At 34.4% G+C, this 20,840-nt stretch overlaps 4 protein-coding genes and 1 long non-coding RNA gene across 6 annotated transcripts in view; 4 read left to right on the top strand and 1 right to left on the bottom strand.

Annotated features, from left to right (window-relative positions):
• Nucleotides 1-1,819, bottom strand: part of LOC133843052 (uncharacterized) — a 34,873-nt gene extending 33,054 nt beyond the window's left edge. The window contains exons 1-2 of the long non-coding RNA XR_009894467.1: nucleotides 1,388-1,819; nucleotides 1,125-1,297 (exon numbers count right to left, since the gene is read on the bottom strand). This is a non-coding gene — a long non-coding RNA (uncharacterized LOC133843052). The remainder of the gene's footprint in view (nucleotides 1-1,124; nucleotides 1,298-1,387) is intronic.
• A 297-nt stretch (nucleotides 1,820-2,116) lies between these two features.
• On the top strand, nucleotides 2,117-2,716 carry LOC133843017 (dynein light chain 1, cytoplasmic-like). The gene is made up of 2 exons (XM_062276372.1): nucleotides 2,117-2,276; nucleotides 2,340-2,716. The coding sequence occupies exon 2, from the start codon at nucleotides 2,359-2,361 to the stop codon at nucleotides 2,626-2,628; it is 270 nt and encodes an 89-aa protein (XP_062132356.1). The 5' UTR covers nucleotides 2,117-2,276; nucleotides 2,340-2,358; the 3' UTR covers nucleotides 2,629-2,716.
• Nucleotides 2,717-2,796: 80 nt separating this feature from the next.
• On the top strand, nucleotides 2,797-3,324 carry LOC133843043 (dynein light chain 1, cytoplasmic-like). The gene is made up of 2 exons (XM_062276401.1): nucleotides 2,797-2,925; nucleotides 2,989-3,324. Exon 2 carries the CDS (start codon nucleotides 3,011-3,013, stop codon nucleotides 3,278-3,280), a length of 270 nt encoding a protein of 89 aa, XP_062132385.1. The 5' UTR covers nucleotides 2,797-2,925; nucleotides 2,989-3,010; the 3' UTR covers nucleotides 3,281-3,324.
• A 181-nt stretch (nucleotides 3,325-3,505) lies between these two features.
• On the top strand, nucleotides 3,506-4,484 carry LOC133843026 (dynein light chain 1, cytoplasmic). 2 transcript variants are annotated; one of them, XM_062276389.1, is made up of 2 exons: nucleotides 3,506-3,681; nucleotides 3,749-4,484. In XM_062276389.1, the coding sequence occupies exon 2, from the start codon at nucleotides 3,767-3,769 to the stop codon at nucleotides 4,034-4,036; it is 270 nt and encodes an 89-aa protein (XP_062132373.1). In that variant the 5' UTR covers nucleotides 3,506-3,681; nucleotides 3,749-3,766; the 3' UTR covers nucleotides 4,037-4,484. The 2 variants fall into 2 exon arrangements, with proteins under 2 accessions (XP_062132373.1, XP_062132366.1); XM_062276382.1 differs by having other exon boundaries at nucleotides 3,515-3,681; nucleotides 3,745-4,484.
• Nucleotides 4,485-18,781: 14,297 nt separating this feature from the next.
• LOC133850242 (probable pseudouridine-5'-phosphatase) lies at nucleotides 18,782-19,871 on the top strand. The gene is made up of 2 exons (XM_062286281.1): nucleotides 18,782-19,004; nucleotides 19,062-19,871. Exons 1-2 carry the CDS (start codon nucleotides 18,884-18,886, stop codon nucleotides 19,829-19,831), a joined length of 891 nt encoding a protein of 296 aa, XP_062142265.1. The 5' UTR covers nucleotides 18,782-18,883; the 3' UTR covers nucleotides 19,832-19,871.
• The last annotated feature ends 969 nt before the right edge of the window (nucleotides 19,872-20,840 follow it).

Here is a 20,840-nt window from a genome sequence, read left to right on the forward strand (position 1 = left end):
TGACTTAGTTTCCCAACGCTGTCGGAGCGTTTCGATTAAAATTTTCCATGCGGCAGATTAAAAACTTTTTTGTTCAGCGAGCTTCAACTTTTTGTGTGCCAAAACATTTAGCATTCTCTGCATTACTTTTGGCAGCCCAAGCATCCAAAACATTCAAGCATCCAATATGCAGCTCTTCGTTTCTCTTTTTTTTTACATTTTTTTTCTTGGCAATCGCAAACATTTTTCGTCTGCCAATGCCAACTGTGCCATGGGCGTGAAAACAACAATAACATTAAGATGAAGTAAAGCTGGAAGCTGCCACATTCAAGTGCATACATTTAAATATCATTTACTGCCAAATTTGTGCAAAAAAAACAATACACTACAATACGCATTCATTTGCATTGCCAAGTCAATGAAATAGAACGGCTCGATTGTAAAAGAAATGAAATGTAGAAACTTATAATTTCTAATACAGCACTAAAAAAAAGATACTTTTTAGGCTTGATAAAGATATTTTCTGTAAAATAAAGTAGACCAAAGCATTTGTAAAGATATGAAATGCAGAAACTTATAAATTCTGATACATCAATGAAAAAAAGACATCGGGTACAAAAAGATACTCTTTAGACTTGATAAAGATACATTTTGCAATTACAATTAAATGAAATACTATACATATACAACTTCTAAAATTTAAATCATAGCTATAGTCGACCAAAACAGAAAGTAAAAAGTTAAGTTTGCCACCTAAAAAAGCAAATCTAATATAGAATCAAGTATTATTTTCTATAGCTCACATTGTGGCCGATAAGAATCCTATTCACTATTATTAGATTAAGTCGTTGGATCAAGTCGGGATAAAAACGATACTTTTTCATTTGATAAAGAAACTTGCAATTAAGTAAAATAGTCAGACTTCTAAAACATCTTAACACACAAGATTGAATTCCCTGGATTTAAATTTGAATCATCGCTCTAAATTATTATTGAACAATTGATTATTTAGTAAAAAGTGAAGTCTTTCACCTAACAAATTCAATCTAATATAGAATCAAGTATAACTTTCTATATCTCAAATTGTCAACCACAAAAATCCTATTTAGTATTAATACAATTGGGATTTAATCGTTGGTACACACCTGACAATAGGCTGGGCTGTTAAATGTGTTGCGTGTGTTCCGTAAATTAGCGTTACATTAAAAAACAAGTAAAATTTGTTCGCAATGTTGTCGGTTTGGAATCGAAAAAGGGCTTGCTGCTTCACATGTTGTCCGTGTCGATGTTCTCCATATCCGATTAAAATAAAAATAACCTAAAAGAGGGGGGCAAACGCAAATTAGTTGCATTACTTGATTAGAGAGAGAGTTGCACAATGCTATTATTAAAATTCAATTTCCTTTACGTGCACCCACGGACCGCCGTGTGCAGGTTCAACTTTAGCTCAGCTCGTTTACGACATTTGCATGTCTAATCGAACTTAACAACCTTTCCATTTGCATTCCTGATGTGATAAATGTGTCCAACCGAAAACAATAAGAGCATGCAGAGAACAAGAGTGAGACGGCTACAAATTCATGAATGAATTTCGCTCGGTAAGTGCAAATTCCGGTGTGCAATTTGTCATGCAATTTCAGAAGATTGCGTGCTAATTTTATATGCCTGAAACTCTAACAAGATTCCGGTCCTCAAAGTAATCGCCATCACCCAGCGAGTCAAAGTCTTTCATATTCCAAAACTATTGTTAGTTAAATCAAATCACAAAAAAAAGAAAAACCAATTAGGCTTTGTATTAAAGCATTTAAAATAGTGCTTAAAGAAAATCTATTGTGCCATGTGTTATCGATTGTTTTTAGTGTTGGGCAAATATCGATTATTTTGGGCTCTTTCCACTGTTTTTCAGTGATGAAAAGTACCGAAATATCGGTGAGACAAAATATCGAATCAATCGATTTAAGGGCAACATTTGTAAGAGTAAAATTTTGAAATTTAGTTAGGAAATTTTAACATATTTTGTTTATAGTATGAAACTATACTTGCGGTCACACTTCAGACTTAAACGAATCTAATAATTCGATAACGATAGCTAATACTATCAACATTCCGATTCAATTGCGAGTATTGTCAACCGAAACTTCATTCAGAAGAAAATAAAAACAAAATCTAATCATTGCGTAAGTTTGAGCCGACAAATAGATTTTTCAGTCAGCTTCGACTAATGTCTCGTAATTCTAAACTTTAGGAAAAAAAACCTGTAAAGCTAACAAAAATTCAATTTAGATTTGCATCTAAAGGTAAGTAAATAGCTTGCATTTGCGTTTCGAATGTTAATTTTTGATTTATAGTACATTACACAGAAAATATTGCAAAACTAAGATGTCGGACCGCAAAGCAGTTATCAAAAATGCAGACATGAGCGAGGAGATGCAACAGGATTGCGTGGATTGTGCAACACAGGCGCTGGAGAAGTACAACATTGAGAAGGACATTGCGGCCTACATTAAAAAAGAGTTTGACAAGAAGTACAATCCAACCTGGCATTGCATTGTCGGTCGCAACTTTGGCTCCTATGTGACACATGAGACACGTCATTTTATCTACTTCTACTTGGGTCAGGTGGCTGTGTTGCTCTTCAAGAGCGGTTAACGAAGGGAAAATGTGTCGCATATGCAACTCTTATACTACAATATTCCAAATAAAGCAACGCGCAATTGAAAGATAAAGAAAAACAAAATTTTTATATAAAACGATAACAATAAGTAATCGATTGGCAATTTAAGCTTGTTGCACATCTCTAATCCTGACAAATTCCAGTCCTGCAACACGTGTTCTCTGGTCACATGTGATTTTGTCCGAAAATTGATAATTTCTGACAGCTAAATCATCCGGAAATTGTCATAATATTGAATTTTTAAAATATTTTTTTTGGCGTCTATCCATACGGTAAGTGCTTATTTCATTTTGCAAATATTATTAATACTAAATTGCATACGCATCTCTCGACAGTTAGAGTAAGCACAAAGACAAGATGTCGGACCGTAAGGTAGTTATCAAGGATGCAGACATGAGCGAGGAGATGCAACAGGATTGCGTGGATTGTGCCACACAGGCGCTGGAGAAGTACAATATTGAGAGGGACATTGCGGCCTACATCAAAAAAGAGTTTGACAAGAAGTACAATCCAACCTGGCATTGCATTGTCGGCCGCAAGTTTGGCTCCTATGTGAGCCATGACACACGTCATTTTATTAACTTCTACTTGGGAAAGCGGGTTGTGTTGCTCTTCAAGAGCGGTTAACGAAGGGAAAAAGAGTATAATCAAAAAAATGTGTCACATATGCAACTCTTCCAAATAAAACAACGCGCAATTTAAAGATAAAGAAAATCAAAATTTTTATATAAAACGAGAACAATAAGTAATCGATTGGAAATGTAAGCTTGTTGCACATCTCTAATCCTGTCAAATTGCAACCCTGCAACATATGTTCTCTAGTCACCTGTGATTTTGTCGCAAGCAGAAAACAAAAATTTGATGAGCGTCAAAATTGTTTTGGTTTTTAAGTTTCCATTGCTTGAACAGTCAAATTTTAACTAATGCTAGCACACTTTCAGAAATTTGATAATTTGTGACTGCAAAATTATCCGAAAATTGTCATAATATTGAATATTTTAAATATTTTTTTGGCGTCTATCCATACGGTAAGTGCTTATTGCATTTTGCAAATGTTATTAATACTAAATTGCATACGCATCTCTCGACAGTTAGAGTAAGCACAGAGGCAAGATGTCGGACCGCAAGGCAGTTATCAAGAATGCAGACATGAGCGAGGAGATGCAACAGGATGCTGTGGATTGTGCAACACAGGCGCTGGAGAAGTACAATATTGAGAAGGACATTGCAGCGTACATCAAGAAGGAGTTTGACAAGAAATATAATCCAACCTGGCATTGCATTGTCGGCCGCAACTTTGGCTCCTATGTGACCCATGAGACACGTCACTTCATCTATTTCTACTTGGGGCAAGTGGCCATATTACTCTTCAAGAGCGGTTAACTTGCCACCTTGCCACACCTTCCTCTTTGTTTCCCCGTTACCAAAACCACCAATAATAATAGCTTATTCACAATTTTGTTGTAAACCCAGACGCATACACTCACACAACACAGAAAACTCGGAGATTTGAAATGGCACTGTTAATACACACAGATACATATTGTATAGCATATCTCCCACAAAACATTAGGGGGATTGAAATAACATGCACAAACCACAGTTCGAATATTATATGTTATGATGGCAAACCCACAAATGCAAAACTAATCAACTAATAGAACCAATCACCACAGATAAACACATACAAAAGCGCACACAGATTTCGATAAGAATTAAATCAAGTATACAAGTCAAAATACATAATGCTTTTGGTTTTAATTCATGAATTATCGGTACTTAGAAGTGGTATAATTAAAAGTTTAAGCGACGGTGATAAGGAAAGACAAAATTACGTTTTAAATGAAAAAAAAATTCAAAATATGAACATGTTTCAAATACATAGTTCGTTCCATACATATTCTATTTATATTTATTCTGCAAATTATCAACAAGCGAATTTGTTTAATGCTCATGCAATCATTGTTTACACATAAATCTTGTAGAAATAAAATTATTTGAGAGGAAATTCCATGCAAATTACAAAACGCAAAAGCCATAGAAGCTGATAAGCTCATTAAAAAAAATAAAAGAAAAGAAAGAGTCGTTGAAACTAATGCGCTGAAACTGAAAGCGAACGAAGCTTCAGTCTAATTTCGCTTGGCGAACGCGACTGTTTAAGAAATTCGGATACGATGCTGAGAACTTACATAATCTGCTTTGCACTTGTCAATTATTTGCTGTTCGAAGCAGTTGCATTCAATGAGACAGCACAACAGCAGCTGTTAAACAAGCCCAAGGAACTGGACAGGTTGCTGGATGAATCGATAGCTGCACTTGACAACGAGCAAGTTCTATATCAGAATTTCACCCGTAGAATCGAGAACCGACTCAGGAATAATCAGAGATTGTTGCACAATAAAACAAAACTGGAGGAACATCTTTTGAATATCATTCGAGATGCACCACAATACCACAACAATATCTGGGAGTTGACCAAACACGTGCGAAAAGAGTTCAAAAAGATTGATGGATCGCATCACTGGCATTGCATTGTGGGTCCAAAGATCTATCACGATTTCGCAAATAGTACTGTGAATCATGTCTTTGTAACATGGGAAGACAAAGAAGTTTTGTTGGTCAATGTAAAGAGAACCGTGTTAAATACCTAAGAACTATAGTATGTGTGTTATTGAAACAACAATACAAAAATAAAGTTTTAAATTGTGAAGAATGAGTTCAAGGTCTTGAATTTTTTAAATGAGATTAATTGTGCGCACAGTTTATATTATTATTTGAGTTAAGCGTGGGCTGCTACGGCTGCTGCTGCTGATAAAAATTGTGATTTAACAGAACAGCAGTAGCTCGACTTTAAGATACTGTATGAAGTATGTTTTAACAAAGTTAAATAGAGAAAGCAATTGAATATTGAGATAAATCTTGAGAGATAAATGAAAATGCGTCTCATTCGTAGAAACTTGTTGAAAATAATAATAAAATTGAATAAAAATGTATTTCAAAATTGTATAATAAAAACATAAATTAGTTTTATTAAAAAAAGGTTTCAAATCTTAAAAATAAAATATAAATGAATACTTCAAATTTAAATTTCAGAATTCGCGAGAAACTAGCCGAAACTTTATTATATCACCACTTAAAGTCAAAAATATTAAATTAAAGACTGTAAATCGTAAAAAACTAAAAATAAATAATTCAAATTTAAATTTAAGAATTCATGAAAAGAAATTGAAGACTCAGGAAATTAAAAATATAAATTTAAATTATGTGAACAATGATGCTATTGCCATTACAGGGTATTTTTTTAGAACCAATCACACGCACATACAAAAGCGCTCACAGATTTCGATAAGAATTGAATCAAGTATACAAGTCAAAATACATAATGCTTTTATTTTCAATTCATTAATTATCGCATTAATGTCAGTTCTAAGAAGCGGTGTGAGAGAAAATTTAGTTTTTACATAAAAACACATATATATACATATTCTATATATAGAATGCACTTAAAGAATTTCTGTAATGCTCACTATTAGGCAATCATTGTTTATAAATAAATCTTGTAGATATAAAATGATTTGTTTGGAAATTCCATAAATGAGTTGTTCTACAAAATTAGAAAATACAAAAATCGCAGAAACTGATGACGAATACAAAGAGTAGCTGAAACTTATGAGAGCGAACGAATGTTTAGTATCATTTCGTTTGGCGAACCCGACAGATTAAAAAATTCAAATACGATGCTGAGAATTTGTATAATATACTTAGCGATTGTCAATTATTTGCTGTTCGGAACAGTTGCATTAAATCACACAGAAAAAGAGTATCTGATAAATCATCCCGAAGAACTGGGCAAGCGGCTCGCTGAAACGAGGGGTGCACTTCAAAACCAGAAACGTCAACGTCAGGAAGTCGCTAATGAAATCAAGCAAATATTTGAAACTAATAGGGAATTGTTACACAATAAAGTACAACTGGAGGAATATCTTTTGAATATCATTCGAAATGCACCACAATACCACAACAATCTCAGGCAGTTGACCAAACACGTGCGAAAAGAGTTAAAAAATATTGATGGATCACATAACTGGCATTGCATTATTGGTCCAAAGATCTATCACGATTTCGCAAATAGTAATGTGAATCATGTCTTTGTAACATGGGAAGACAAAGAAGTTTTGTTGGTCAATGTAAAGAGAACCCCGTTAAATACCTAAGAAATATAGTATGTGTGTTATTGAATCAACAATACAGAAATAAAGTTTTAAATTGTGAAGAATGAGTTCAAGGTCTTGAATTTTTTATGTGAGATTAATTGTGCGCACAGTTTATATTATTATTTGAGTTAAGCGTGGACTGCTACGGCTGCTGCTGCTGATAAAAATTGTGATTTAACAGAACAGCAGTAGCTCGACTTTAAGATACTGTATGAAGCATATTTTAACAAAGTTTAATAGAGATAGCAAAGTGAATATATAATATATAAAAAAAATTGAAATTCATTTAAAATTTGGTAATAAAAACAGAAATAAATCTTATAGTTCAGATGAATCTGCAGATAACGCGTCGCATTCGTACAAATATGTTGAAGATAAGAAAACAAAAACATAAAATAATCTTATTATAAAAAAAGCTTTAAATCTTAAAAATAAAATATAAATGAATACTTCAAATTTAAATTTCAGAATTCGCGTAATTAAATAAACATATAAATAGAATAAGATTTAAATTATATTATGGGAGAACGATTAAGTTATGTCCATTACAGGATATTTTGTTGGTCAGACAACTCTATTCTATGACAACGTATAGTCAAAAATATGATTTTAGAAACTATAAATTGGAAAAAGATTAATTTAAATTTAAGAATTCAAGATTCCTAAAAAAAAAAACTTAGATTATGTGAACTATGGAACTATTGTCATTACAGGGTATATCAACCTGATCTATATATGAAATTTGAGAGCAAAAAAATGAATAATTCAAATTTAAATTTAAGAATTCTTAAAAAGAAATTCAAGAAATTAAAAATAGGAATTTGAATTATGTGAACTATTAAACTATTTAACAGGGTATATTACGGTTTAACTAGCCTCAACTATATTATATGACCACTTAAATTTTACAACAGCTGGCACCGCACATCGATCAAGTCCTTTGAGTTAATCTTTATGTATCGAGCTGCATCATAAGGTAAACAATGTTCGCCAACGGATGAAGGCAGCTCGTCTGCATGCGTGTGTGTGTGCTTGTGTATTTATGTGTGCATGTGTCTGTGTGTGTGTGTGTGCTGTGCGCCTCTGTGAGTTTACACCTGACAGTGGCAAATAAAAATGGCTTAATTAAGTTAATTAAAATATTGTTGCTGCTGCACGCGGTTCGCATTTATGTGCTTTTATTATCTCGGCGATTGGCAATTTTCGGACAGACCAGGACCTTTATGGCCAAAAGGATGTCGCCAGCGTATGCAGTAGCATTGTGGGGAGGATTCCATAATTATGCCAGCGCACGTAGTCAATGCCAGAGCCAGAGCCAGAGAATGACAATACTATTAATAAAGTTGCTCTACTGGAAATATGTATTTTCTGCATTGCATTGTATTGTCTTTTGTTGTTGTCGTTGTCGTTGTTGTTGTTATTTGGTTCAATATGAAAATGTTTGCCTGGCGGCCAAACAGATGGACAAATTGTTGAGAATCGTTGCCGTTCTTTTGAGCCGCTTTTACAGTTGGACGACTTTTGGCCTTGCCTGATGACGAGCTGTTCCAGAGGTTCAGGATCAGGTTCAGGTTTGAGTCTGAGGATTCTGGCACACAGACAGATTCTCATGCATATTTCATGTTACGTTTAAATACACAGTCGCAATGCCGCTGCTCCTGCCATGCTTAACAAAATCCTTTGCGATAATAAAACGCAACAAAAAAAAATCATTTTAAGTGCCATGCACGCAACTCTCAACTGGCCCAATCACAATCAGGTTTATGTACGGAACGTACGCGCTCTTTATTAATATTTTTACGTTTGTCAATTTATGGTAATTTTTTATGTTCTAACATTAAAAACAACAAAAGGCCGCATAGCCAGGTGAATTCATCATTTATTTGTCCCTTACTCCATACTCCTTTTTACTCTCAGTTCCCTGTTTCCCCGGCGAAGCACGTCCATCGCATTCTGATTCCGCTTCTGACCCCCAAAAAACTAAACGTCCTCTGAGTCAACTCAGTTCCGTGGTGACTTTTGTCGCCAGCAGCTGTTTTGGACAATTGGAATTGCCTTCGCTTGTTTTGCTCAGCTGAATGGAGCGACATTTGTTGAGTTTGCGCAGGAACGCATTTTCAACTCTGACGAGTAACTAAACTCTAACGAGTTTCGTGGTAACTCGTTAATAATCTATTTTTGAAATATTTGAAAAATAGGTTAGAACGATTTTCTAGATAGAAAAGTCAAACTTTAAATATCAAAATGATTGATATTAAAGATTCTTTTCGATTTATACATTACATTACATACACCATCGTAATAAAAAGAAACTACTTAAAGCAATGCCAAAACAGAACAAATTTTAACATACGACACAATTATTTCACATTATAATAAAAGAACATCAAATATCGTTGGAATATATGAGATTATGTGTGAAGATTTCTCATATGTATATGCATATATAAATATGGACGAAGTTTGATTATTATGAACTTACTGTTTACAAGTTCATTGAGTAAAAATATATCGAACTGAAATGAAATCTTTGCAATTTCTGTATTTTATGTTAAAGCAACTTTTTAAATAATTATTAATGAAAAAAAATTTTGAAAATGAAAGTAATTTTATTACAAATATTCTACATATAAAATGCCATTATTTTAATCTTGAAAAAAATATGTTAGCTTCGATTTCAGATGCTATGTTTAAAATATAAGTTACAATTTAAATTTACTCAACATTTTGAAGACCAAATTGATGATGACTGCACTCAATAATCAATTTCCGTATAGGAAATTCGAGCAATTTCCATGTTACACACACACACACACACACACACAGACAAAAAAGTAACCGAAATTTATTTGGTGCTTTTGAGCGGTTTCTTTTGCGGGAGCCAAACAAAATGGCAACTTTTGTAAATTACAGTCGACAGCACTGACCTCAATATTAAATTACACAACATGACTTGAATAAACACACACATACACACACACATACTCTCAAATATACACACAAGTTGGGCAAAAAGAAAACAATTGCAAGTGCCATAGATACGAGCGTAATTGCATTTTACTTTGTTGCATTTGGTCAGGCAAAAAGCTAGAAAGCCAAAGTCAACCAACCAACCAGCCAACCAGACAAACAAACACAACCAAATACACACTCACATACACTCACGCATAGTATATATTCATATGCTTTTTTGCAGCTATTATTATTCTTATTATTATTATTGCTTTTATTTTTGTTGTTGTTAATTTGTAACTATAAAACGCAACAAAGCCAAGCGGGTCAACATGTGTGTGTGTGTATGTATGAGGAGTTGGAAGAAAGACAGCGGAGGTCAAAGGGCTGGGTTAAAGTCAACACTGCGACTAGTTTTATCAGTCAGTGGCACAAAGCGTGTGGCAACCAGCAACATATAGCAGCAGCACACACATGGCTGCAGCTGCAGCAGTCTGACAATGACAAAAAACTTAATGAAACATAAACAAGACAACGGTGGACTCCGGGCGGGGTGGAGGTGAAGGGGGAGCGTAGATGGAGGGCATCAGCCAAGCAAACAATAATAAAAACCGCACAAAATAAAATAGACAACGCCAACAAAATGCAACATCAACAAGAGCAGCGGCAAAAACGAGAAAATTCTCATTTGTTGCGCAATTTAACATATAACCAAAATCAACAAGGACAATTGCTGTCGTGGAGATCGAATGGGAGACACTCTATATACCCTGTAATTAGTATGGAAAGACAACTCAATAAGGAAAATGTTTTCTATCTAATTTTATAATTTGTTTAACATCCTGGAGTATTGTGAGTACAATTTGCATATTTTATTATAGCATTATATATACAAAAATACTAAATAAATTTAAAATAAATAAAATATATTGCATGGTAAATACTGAAATGCTAATATATGTACTATTATATTTAATTTTAGATACTAAATACTAAAATACCAAAATAATATAATCCACCATAAATAATAAAATACTAATATACTACAATTTAATATGTAATCATAGATATTAAAATGTTATACTGCCTCTAATAAAGTGGTAAATACTAAAATAATAATATACTAAAATATAATAATTAGTTATAGATTCTAAAACACTAAATAATAATAAAATAATATATTGCATTATAGATACTAAATTACTAATATGCTAAATTATTATATTGCATCATAAGGTGACAAAATCTAGTATAAGTAACAAAAATATGTTCATTATTGATATGAAATCTTTCGTTTAATTACAGTTATCAAATTGCATACTCCCATGTCTAATTATCAACCTTCATGGAATTAACAGATAATACTTGGCAACCAAATTAATGGGAAGATTTATAGTAGAAGCACAAGCCGGAAAAGCGCTGTGGTATTTCCATAAAGCATGCACTGGATAATCGCACACATAAACAATAATAATCGCATGTCAGCCAGACTCTGTCAGGCAGTCGGGAGAATTCTTTGCAGTTTCCTTAACTGAGCCGGAAACTTGCATCGCTTTCGGCGTGATGAATGGAGCCAAGCGCTGTCCTCCACTTCCCACATCCCTCTCCCCACTCCCTCCAACGGCAACCACAAAAACCCATCAGCCCAACAATTCGCATGGGGAGAATGAAGGAGGCTGAGCGTCAATTTTTCATTCAACATCCTCAGCCATAAGAGTCAGTCTCTGTCTTGTATGAATTTGGGAATATCTGACTCCCTCACTTCCACTATCTTTCTCGCATTCTCTTTCTCTCTTGTGTGTCTCTTGTCGTTGACCATTGTCAGTGTCTCCTTTCAAAGCACTTGTCTTGACTTGGACTCGGACTCGGTCTCGGTTTTTGGTTCTAGTCTGTCAGCTTTGGTTTCCATTCGCTCGCTTTAAAGCATTGTCCACAATTCTCTTGTTAGTTTTTGGATTTATTTGAAATACTCTATAGAAACATTTGCCAACGGCAATGATGAACTCGTTTAGAGTATAATTTTATACTATCAGCAATTGAGGTGAACAATAGTTGATTATTATCTAGGGTATTTCGTATTCGCATAGCTCGAATATCTTGGTATATTTTTGTTACTTTTTGGTTTGTTTTATTTGTTGCCTTTTGATAAATTGTGCGCCTTTCGTTCTGACACATGTCAGCGTTTGTCTGCCCATTGTGAAAACAATATAGAGGCATTGTTTTATTTTTACGGCTTGCGATTGTCTAGAATGGAGACCGCAAAGGTTATCGCACTTTTTCAATTTCTAGAGAATAGAAATTGCTCATGTATCTGAAGACAGGTATGACAGAAGCTCATGTCCTTTACAGGGCCATTGCAACTGTAGCGAAATATAAAAATAAGGAGTAGATACATTCAAGAATTTAGAGAGAAAGCAGATTAGAACTCAATAGTAAATTGAGAATCGAATGATATAAGATTGAAGACTGACTAAATGCAAAATATGACGGAGAAGATATCGAAGATTATCGAATAATAAATATAAAAATCAATGCAATGAAATACATTAATTTAAAAATGAAAATCTATTTAATTAATATGATATTGTATGCAAAGTAAAAGGAATAAAATATACGAAATTATTTTAATATTTTATTCCTGAGTATTTTTTAAAAATATGCAACAACAAATGTTGAAATACCAACAAAAATACTATTAACTTTATTAATTAATAGGAAACGCATTTAAATTCAATGGTTATAATAAACCACAATATTTGCCTACGTATGTATGCATTATATGTTAAGAACTGAGCTCGGTTGTTGCTCTGATGTCAGCTGTTTACTGTCGCTTCAGTGTGTTTCACTTGATTTGACAACTGTGGGTGCACTTCGACTGACTGACTGTGCTGTCCACTTGGCAAAGCGCCCATTGTCGGACACGGGACATGGGTTTGGGAACAGGACAGGACAGGACTGTACAGAACAGGACACGGGTGCACATGTGCTGTCAGTCAGCCGCTGGCTGCTCTGATGTCCCCATGTCGCATTTTGTGTCAGTGTCAGTTTATGCGCCTGACAGCGTCAACAATTTTATTTACTTAATTTGGCTTTAGTTTGTCATTTATTTACTTGTTTGCCCGAAACAGCCTAGCGCACTCTACTTGCAACCACCCATCAGCCATCTCGCTCTGCTGCATGTTATCTCCATCTCATGGGTGGCACGCTTCCTATATAAGTGCTATAACTGTATATATGATTGTATGTGTGTGTGTATGTGTGTTTGTGTGTGTTTGTGCGTCTCCTAATGTCTGTTGTTGTCACTTTGATGCTTGACGTTGGCCCAGTTGTTGCTGCTTGTCTTTGTTTTACTCTAATAGGCGGGTCGCTTTGATAATATCAAATTGTTTGTGGTAAAGTGAAAATGCACGGGTATTTACCACACTTTTACTCATATTTTAAACTATTTATTTCATTTGTGGTAAAGTAAACTTTTTGGCTAAATATATTTAAAAAACATGCGATTTTGGTATAATTTTGTGAATTTTAGCTGAAATAACTAAATTAGACTTGTTTGCTTAATATATAAAAAAATATTCGATATGTTTTCATAAGTTCATATTATTTTTGCAATTTTTATTAATGATATGACCCCTTATATATTTTTTGCATTTCTTCCCATCCCAAAAATGTCTGAATTTTTTTATTTGTTTTATACGTTTTTATTAGAATTTTTCATGTTTCTTATGAATTGGAGAAAAAGCCTTTGAAAATCAATTCTTTGGAAAAAATGTTCTACATACAATAATTAGATAATTAAAGAATTTAAAATGCTTTTTTATTTTGTAAAATTTGTTTAAGCGTTAAAATTTTCTTAATGTTATTCTTCTTAATATATTCGAAAGGGTATTTGATATTCGACTCTTCCTATTAAGTGCTTTTCGCCGGTTTGTTTTTTGCTTTAACCGTGACCGCACTTTATTGCATACAGCTGACTTTGTTGTTATTGTTGTCATTGTTGTTTTTTTTCGAAACGTGCTCTTGCATTTTTTATGAAAATTTAGAGCCTGTTTGTTGATATTGTTACACTTGCGCGCACTTTAATTAAATATTTATTTCAATCATTTTGGGGCCAAATGGAAAATGCGTTCCGGTAATAACAACAGCGAGAACAACAGGAAATCACAACCAGTGTTGCCAACTCTTAGTGGTCGTTTATAGCAGTGAAAGCATAAAAAAATAGCCAAAAATAGCAAGATTTCTTAAAAAATAGTAAATTAAAATAGCTGTTAGTTTTCAATAACAAAATCTTATATTTTTGTACATTCAGTGTTGATTATCTAATGATTCTTCCTCGATAAGCAAATTGTTTAAAACTTGCCCAATTTCCACCTCCTCGGAACTCAAATACTTTCCCATTGTACCAATCTGTAAAAGATACTTATGGGGGACGTCGTACTGAAAACAGCATTTTTCAGCTCGTTGCAATCCATATCTGAAAAAAAATTTATGAATTTTCTTAACTACTCATTTAAAATTATTGAATTCATACCTTATGTCTAAAATAGAACATAGTGTGCTCATTTGCATTCTATTTCTAAGTTTTGACTTTACCAGGTTAACCTGGCTAAAAACTCTTTCTACCATTGCATTTGACCATGGTAGGCTTAGGAGCATGATAGCAAATGAAGCCAAATCATTAAAAGGATTGTTTCCTCCAGCGTCTTTATATGAATTGACTTCGCTCCAAAATAATGAATTATCTCCATTATTTATCCACTTAATTAAATGAATATTGGCATATTGATTCAGTATTGGATCGATTTTTTCAGTAGGCGTGTTAAAAAATTCCAGAATACTCATTATATCTGCCTTAACTGGTTTTAAAACATTTTCGACTCCAAACAAATGTATGTTTTCCAAGATTTCAAAATTATCTGGTAGTCTGATGTAATAAAGAAATTTAATTAATTAGAATGTAACTGCATTCATTAAATACGCATTATACGAACCTTTCATTTATTTGTTTTATCAATTCTATCATAAAATCTGTGCATACTCTTCGAATTTGAAGTTCCTGTTCGGGGCTTAAAGTCATTGATTTGATTTCATTTTCGAACTTGTATCCCAAAAATAAGTTCCGCTGAACGTAATTTTCAAACTTATCATCATTATGCTTATCCTCACTAGCTGGTATAACTTTAGACTTAAGTGAGTCTGCAAGTAATTTAAGATCGCCAAGAAGTTTTGTTGCATTTGGATTGTTCGCCTGAAAACTTTTGTTGACTCTCTGAGCATCTTCCAAAATAGGTCGAAGAAACAGAAGATATGCATAATTAATCCTATCCGCATACATATCCTTTAAAATTTGTGCTTTATGACACTTTTCTTGTGTAGCTGCAATATCAAAATGCAACTTAAGCGCATCCCATTGATCTAAAATTCGGCTAACTGCAGTTTCTATTGACAACCAACGCGTGTCACAAACTCTTGGAATTTTAAGTGGTTCCTATTATTTAAAAAAAAAAAAACATTATTAGTTGAATATCAAAATTAACTTATAACACATACTGACAAACACAAAGTACGATCACAAAAGCGAATTACATTAAAAAAAAATAAATAAAAACAAAAAACTATATGTTAATTGTATAAAGGCAACGAAGACAAGATTAAACAAATAACAAATAATACAACTCCAATGAAATCAAACCTTCTCATCGTTAATACATTGATAAATTTTTTTTGTATTCCATTTGGCGCTTGGAACTTTTGGAAAACCAGTTGTAGGTTTCGTAAATTAGAAACTCCAAGCCATCTGGAAGTGTTAATTTACATGCATGGTTTACAGCCAATTGCACCGAGTGGCAAACACATTTAATTAAAACAAGCGAAGGGACATCTTTCTTCAACTCCTGATAAACGCTTCTTTTAGAGCCGATCATAACGCTCGCATTATCTGTACCTATTCCGATAAGGTTACTTATGTTCATGTTCATTACCTTTAACTTATTTTTTAGCGCTGTTGCTATAGATACGGCATCTGCGTTTTCAAGTTCAATAAGGCACAAAAATGTAGACACAATTTTCGACTGTTGGATACTGAAATAATTAATGGCGACTCCTGCAAAGATCAATTTTTTTTTAATAAATATACGTTAAACCAATATAGTAGAAAAATGCGGTAAACTTACCAAGTATTTTTGTAAAGCTTATATCTGTCGATTCATCGATCAATAAGCTAAATTTTGAATTTGCAATGTCGTTTTGCAGACACTCCTGGAAATGTGGCGACAGCACATTTTTTATAACTGTCATGCACTTTGTACGGTGAATTTTTAACTGGCTTTCTTTAAAGATTTGCGCGCACAAATTATTAAGGTGGTCAACCGAACTGATTGAACAGTGTTGAGCCACAAACAAGCAGAGAGCAGCTTCCTTTGAGGATGTCTCTGTAGATGTTTTGGGAAACTCTATTGTTTGGTTACCTCGCCGTACTTCAAGATTTGCCTTGTGTTTTTTAGTTTCAACGTGAGATTTCAAGTCCCACAACTTTGCATTTAATGTGCATTTGCAATATTTGCAAAATGCTTTTGATTTATTAGTTAAATCTTTTGCAATACAGTCCTTAAATTGGGGATCCTCCAACCAAGCATCGCGAACTTTTTGTTTATACATTTTAAGAAACTTCCGCACAAACACAATAATCAGTGAATTTGAATGTAGAGATGGTAGCATTGCGAGCGCGAAACGATGTTGAGAAAATACCAAGTACCCAAAAGTTACAAAGGGGTAAATAATATTTTAGTATTTAAAATACACAATTCGGTCACGCTGGGCGGTAAACGTGGTGTGTATATATCGATAACCAATATACGATTTCCGAAAATTAAATTTGAAGGTCCACTTTTTTTTTAGTTGACTTTAAATAAATAATCAAATATTACAAATAATTTAAAATAGCTAAAAAATAGCAAATTTTTTTTGTGAAATAGCCAACATAACAGGCTCTAGCAAAATTGAGTGGTTTCTAGTTTTAGGTGATGCAAAATAGCCAAATCTGGCTAGAAAATAGCCAAGTTGGCAACGCTGATCACAACTGAAGTTAAAGTGAGAGTGCGATAAGGAGTGAGAGACAGAGAGAGAGAGAGAGGGGAGCAAAGAGACTGCACTAACATTTGTCATTACACATTAATAGCGCATCATTAATCTTTTCGTGAGCTGTTGGCCAAATGAATGCTGCTGCTACCAAGCAAGCAAGGGCCAAGTCCCGTTAATTAATGTATGCCATTTAGCCGGAAAATTGCAGGGGTGCACACAATCACACTCACACTCACACTTACCCGTCTCGTATATGTGTATGTGTGTCTGCATGCCCATCATAATGAGCGCCAATTTAGTGCTCTTGTGTGTGTTCATATATGTGTGTGTCGTTGTCGCCACCGCAAACAAGCAAAGGCCAAAGCCGCAGGCCCCGCCCCTGCTACTGCCCTGATATCGGCTGAACTTCCAAGCTCTCCACTCTCTTGCTCTCTTTGTGGGTCGCTCTCTCAGCCCAGCAGGTATGCTTGATTAATGCTTTATAACAGAACACACACATACATACATGCATATGCACAAACAAAACATGGATGCCGCTGTCTGAATGCTGAGCCCGCAGCTGTTGCCCTTTGCTGTCCCCCCCCCTGCCACCTTTTGCGACCCATGCTATTTAACATTAATTTAGTGGAATGCTGCAAAGGACTACGGAAAGCTTTTCAGCGTCGTCGTCGTCGGCGACACATGTTAATCCTGTCGTTGATGCTACCACACAACCACTCATATTCTCACATTCACAATCACATTCACATTCATTTTGTACTCACCCCATGGAAAAGCAGTGTATAATCGGTTTTGGGGCTGCATAGATTTTCAGCGCTTAAGCACATTTCATTCATTAAATTTGTTAAATACATATTGTTAACATCGAGACACGCACTAGTAATAATATTAATAACACTTTGATTGCAATTAAACACCGATTTAACACGCACTTTTATTTTCCCGCACAATTCGAGTTAACGCGCCATTTAAACTGACTGAAAAAAAAAGAGCTTCTTATTATCAGGTAGCATCGCAGCATATTGATGAGCAAAACAGATGGCAAAAGTTCATTTCGGTTTGCATGCAACGATCATTGGTGACGTCACAATTGGCAAACGTTGCGCTGACCACTCTCGCTTTCATCTCTTTTATACTGCTATGTGGGAGATCTTTGAGCTACTCTCTGGGTTGATTGTTGTTATTGTTCGAGTTCGAAATTGAGTGTGCAGTTGTTGCTAGCTCACAGCTTACGCATGCTGCACTGCTCACGCCTACGCTTTGGCATCACGTCTTTTCGGTACTTCAAATTCGAAAAGTGTCATTTTCTAATAGCTCCTTTCGGAATTCAATGCTTGCTTTCGCGGTCCCACGATATTGACCGAGTGCTTTGCTGCGCTTAATTTCGAAGTACAGTTTTTCATTTACATACTAACGTACTATTGTTAGATAAATCTTGATGTGTTGAAGCTTTCTGCTTGTTTTTGACGCCTAACTTTAGCATGAATATTGATATTGAAAATAAATATTAAATCTGTAAACTATATTTATATTTTAACTATTATTTTTTACTAAAACTATAATTTTGGTTCTTTTTATTTACATATGTATGTATGTATATATATATTCGTATATCATTAAAAAATATAATTTGCTTGTAAAGATTAATAAATTTTTACTTCACTCATTGAATTTAGAATTTAGTTTTAATATTGGCAATCAGCTGAAAATTTGATATATTATTTAAAGAAATTTGTAATTTATTATAGTTATTCATTAATAGTTATATTAAAATTTGTAATTCTATTTTTTTTAAATTTTACTTGACAATTTATTTTTGTTGTCTACCATTCAAATAAAAAGTTGAATAAATATCAAATATTGCATTTTGTTTATTGTATTTTAATGAACATTTTTCTGACTCTTGACAAACTGTCATTTTCAAAAATATCAATATTTAAATTCGTAAATTTTAAATTTTAACAATCATATTCGGTCATTCCATATGGGCAATAATAAGGCACCTATTAAGGCAACGTCTCCGCGTTGCCTACGCTGCTGTCCCTCGCCCTGCTGCGGTCCCTGCGTCTCCTACTGCATATTCGACCTCGAGAGCGCCGTCTTCGGTAAGCTACAGAAGTTATTAAATATTGTTATGATATATAGTATCGTATAATTTATAGATACTCGACACATTTATCAACGCGCTTGCCGAGAACTGCTCGCCAGCTATAATAGAACGCTGCCCGAGGCGGTTTTAATGCAATGCGGCCCAATGGAGACACCCGAAATGGCCGAATTAATATGCCGCAAATGCTCCTTGCCGATTGTTTGGGAACAGTTTCTGATGCAGCTGAATGAGCACACCTGCGAACTGATTGCGAATCCCCCACTAATGGAAGGTGTCGAGCGATTAGTGCAACATTTGCACTGCAATTGCATTGGCTTAGCTTTAATCACATCCAGCAAACGTTCGTTGTTCTGCCAAAAGATACGCGGCCATGAAGAGTTCTTTGAGCTGTTCGATCATGTGCTTTGCGCCGATGAATACAATCAACCCAAACCGCAGCCGGATTGTTATTTGCTGGCCATGGAACTATTTTGTGAGCGACCTCCGCCAGATTGTTGTCTGGCCTTCGATGGAACTACGAAGGGTGTTCAGGCGGCGCGAGATGCTCGACTTCAGGTGATAATGCTGCCCGATCCAGAGTTGCCTTGCTGTTATTCAGAGTTGGCCACACAGCGTCTGGAGACGTTGAAAGATTTCGATCCCGAAGATTTTGGCATGCCATATTTAGCTCCTTTGCCAGAACCAACTCCGGAACCAACGCCGCGCTCCAGTCGAGTTGAGAAGCGCGTCTTTACGTCTCAGTTGGAGGAGGAGGAGGTGCGTGGCAGCACGCAGGACGAGGAGGCGCCACCAGCTGAGGAGCCAGCGGAGGAAGCTGCATAAATTCATAAATTTTAAATAAATTGATTCGCAAGCAAATGCAGTATTCAATTTCCTTAAGTCAAATTCGTAATTATTGGCCGGATAAGTGGCAGCAATAAATCGTAACTAAATGGCAACATTTTATCACTCATTGTTGGCATAGTCGTATATTACGCATACGCCATGTGTGTGTGTGTCGCTCGTCTGGCGTCAACACACAACTTTTTGCCAACTTATAATTACTTAATGTTTTAGCCAGACTGCACTTTCCTCCCTCGAACAAAGCTAACTCCAATCTCAGTGCTTCAGCCTCGTAAAAGTAAAGTGAATAAACCTTTTAACTCTTTATGTGCGTCTGCCTTGGCTGTAACTTTTCTTCTCCTTTCTTTTTTTTTTTGTTTTATAATCATTTTATTTTTGCTTTTCCATTTTAGCCCCTGCTTCCACTTTTGCCTAATGAATGCACGCCACAGGAAACACTCAAGGGCACAGCAAAAACTGAAATGGAAATAAATTTCAAAAAAACGTATTGAAAAAATAATGTGTAGAATAATAACCACAGATGACACAAAGAATTTTTTTTTTATATTTTTATTTTCTCATTCCCTAACTTGATTAAAATCGATGTCTGAGGAGTTTGAAATTGGTTTTAGACATGCAAGATTCAATGAACTCCAGTGACGACAAGTGTAAATTTCGCTAATGGCTTTAAACATTTGAAATAGGTAATTTCATAGTTAATGTCAAGCTAGTGGTTGAATTTCAAGTGATTGCGATTTAAAGTTGTTATTTTAAATTCGTAATAATATTACAATAATTAAAAATTTGACGAAATTCAAGATAGTACTCCAAAAATATTTAAAAGAATACAATAAAAGTTGCAAATCATCTCTCTATTAAATAATAATATTTATTTACTATACATTAAATTTATGAAAATTATCTGTTGATAACTTTTGAATTTCAAAGATTTGGCTTTTGCTTAAAAGAAAATAATTCCTAAACATTTGTTTTATTTTTTTTTTCGAAA

The sequence above is a fragment of the Drosophila sulfurigaster genome, chromosome 2L (assembly GCF_023558435.1).
Source record: "Drosophila sulfurigaster albostrigata strain 15112-1811.04 chromosome 2L, ASM2355843v2, whole genome shotgun sequence".
Lineage (NCBI taxonomy): Eukaryota > Metazoa > Arthropoda > Insecta > Diptera > Drosophilidae > Drosophila > Drosophila sulfurigaster.

Coding starts and splice junctions, on each gene's coding strand:
- LOC133843017 (XM_062276372.1), top strand. CDS start 2,359: ATGTCGGACCGCAAAGCAGTTATCAAAAATGCAGACATGAGCGAGGAG.
- LOC133843043 (XM_062276401.1), top strand. CDS start 3,011: ATGTCGGACCGTAAGGTAGTTATCAAGGATGCAGACATGAGCGAGGAG.
- LOC133843026 (XM_062276389.1), top strand. CDS start 3,767: ATGTCGGACCGCAAGGCAGTTATCAAGAATGCAGACATGAGCGAGGAG.
- LOC133850242 (XM_062286281.1), top strand. CDS start 18,884: ATGGGCAATAATAAGGCACCTATTAAGGCAACGTCTCCGCGTTGCCTA. Junction 19,005..19,061: donor CCTCGAGAGCGCCGTCTTCG/GTAAGCTACAGA, acceptor TATAATTTATAG/ATACTCGACACATTTATCAA.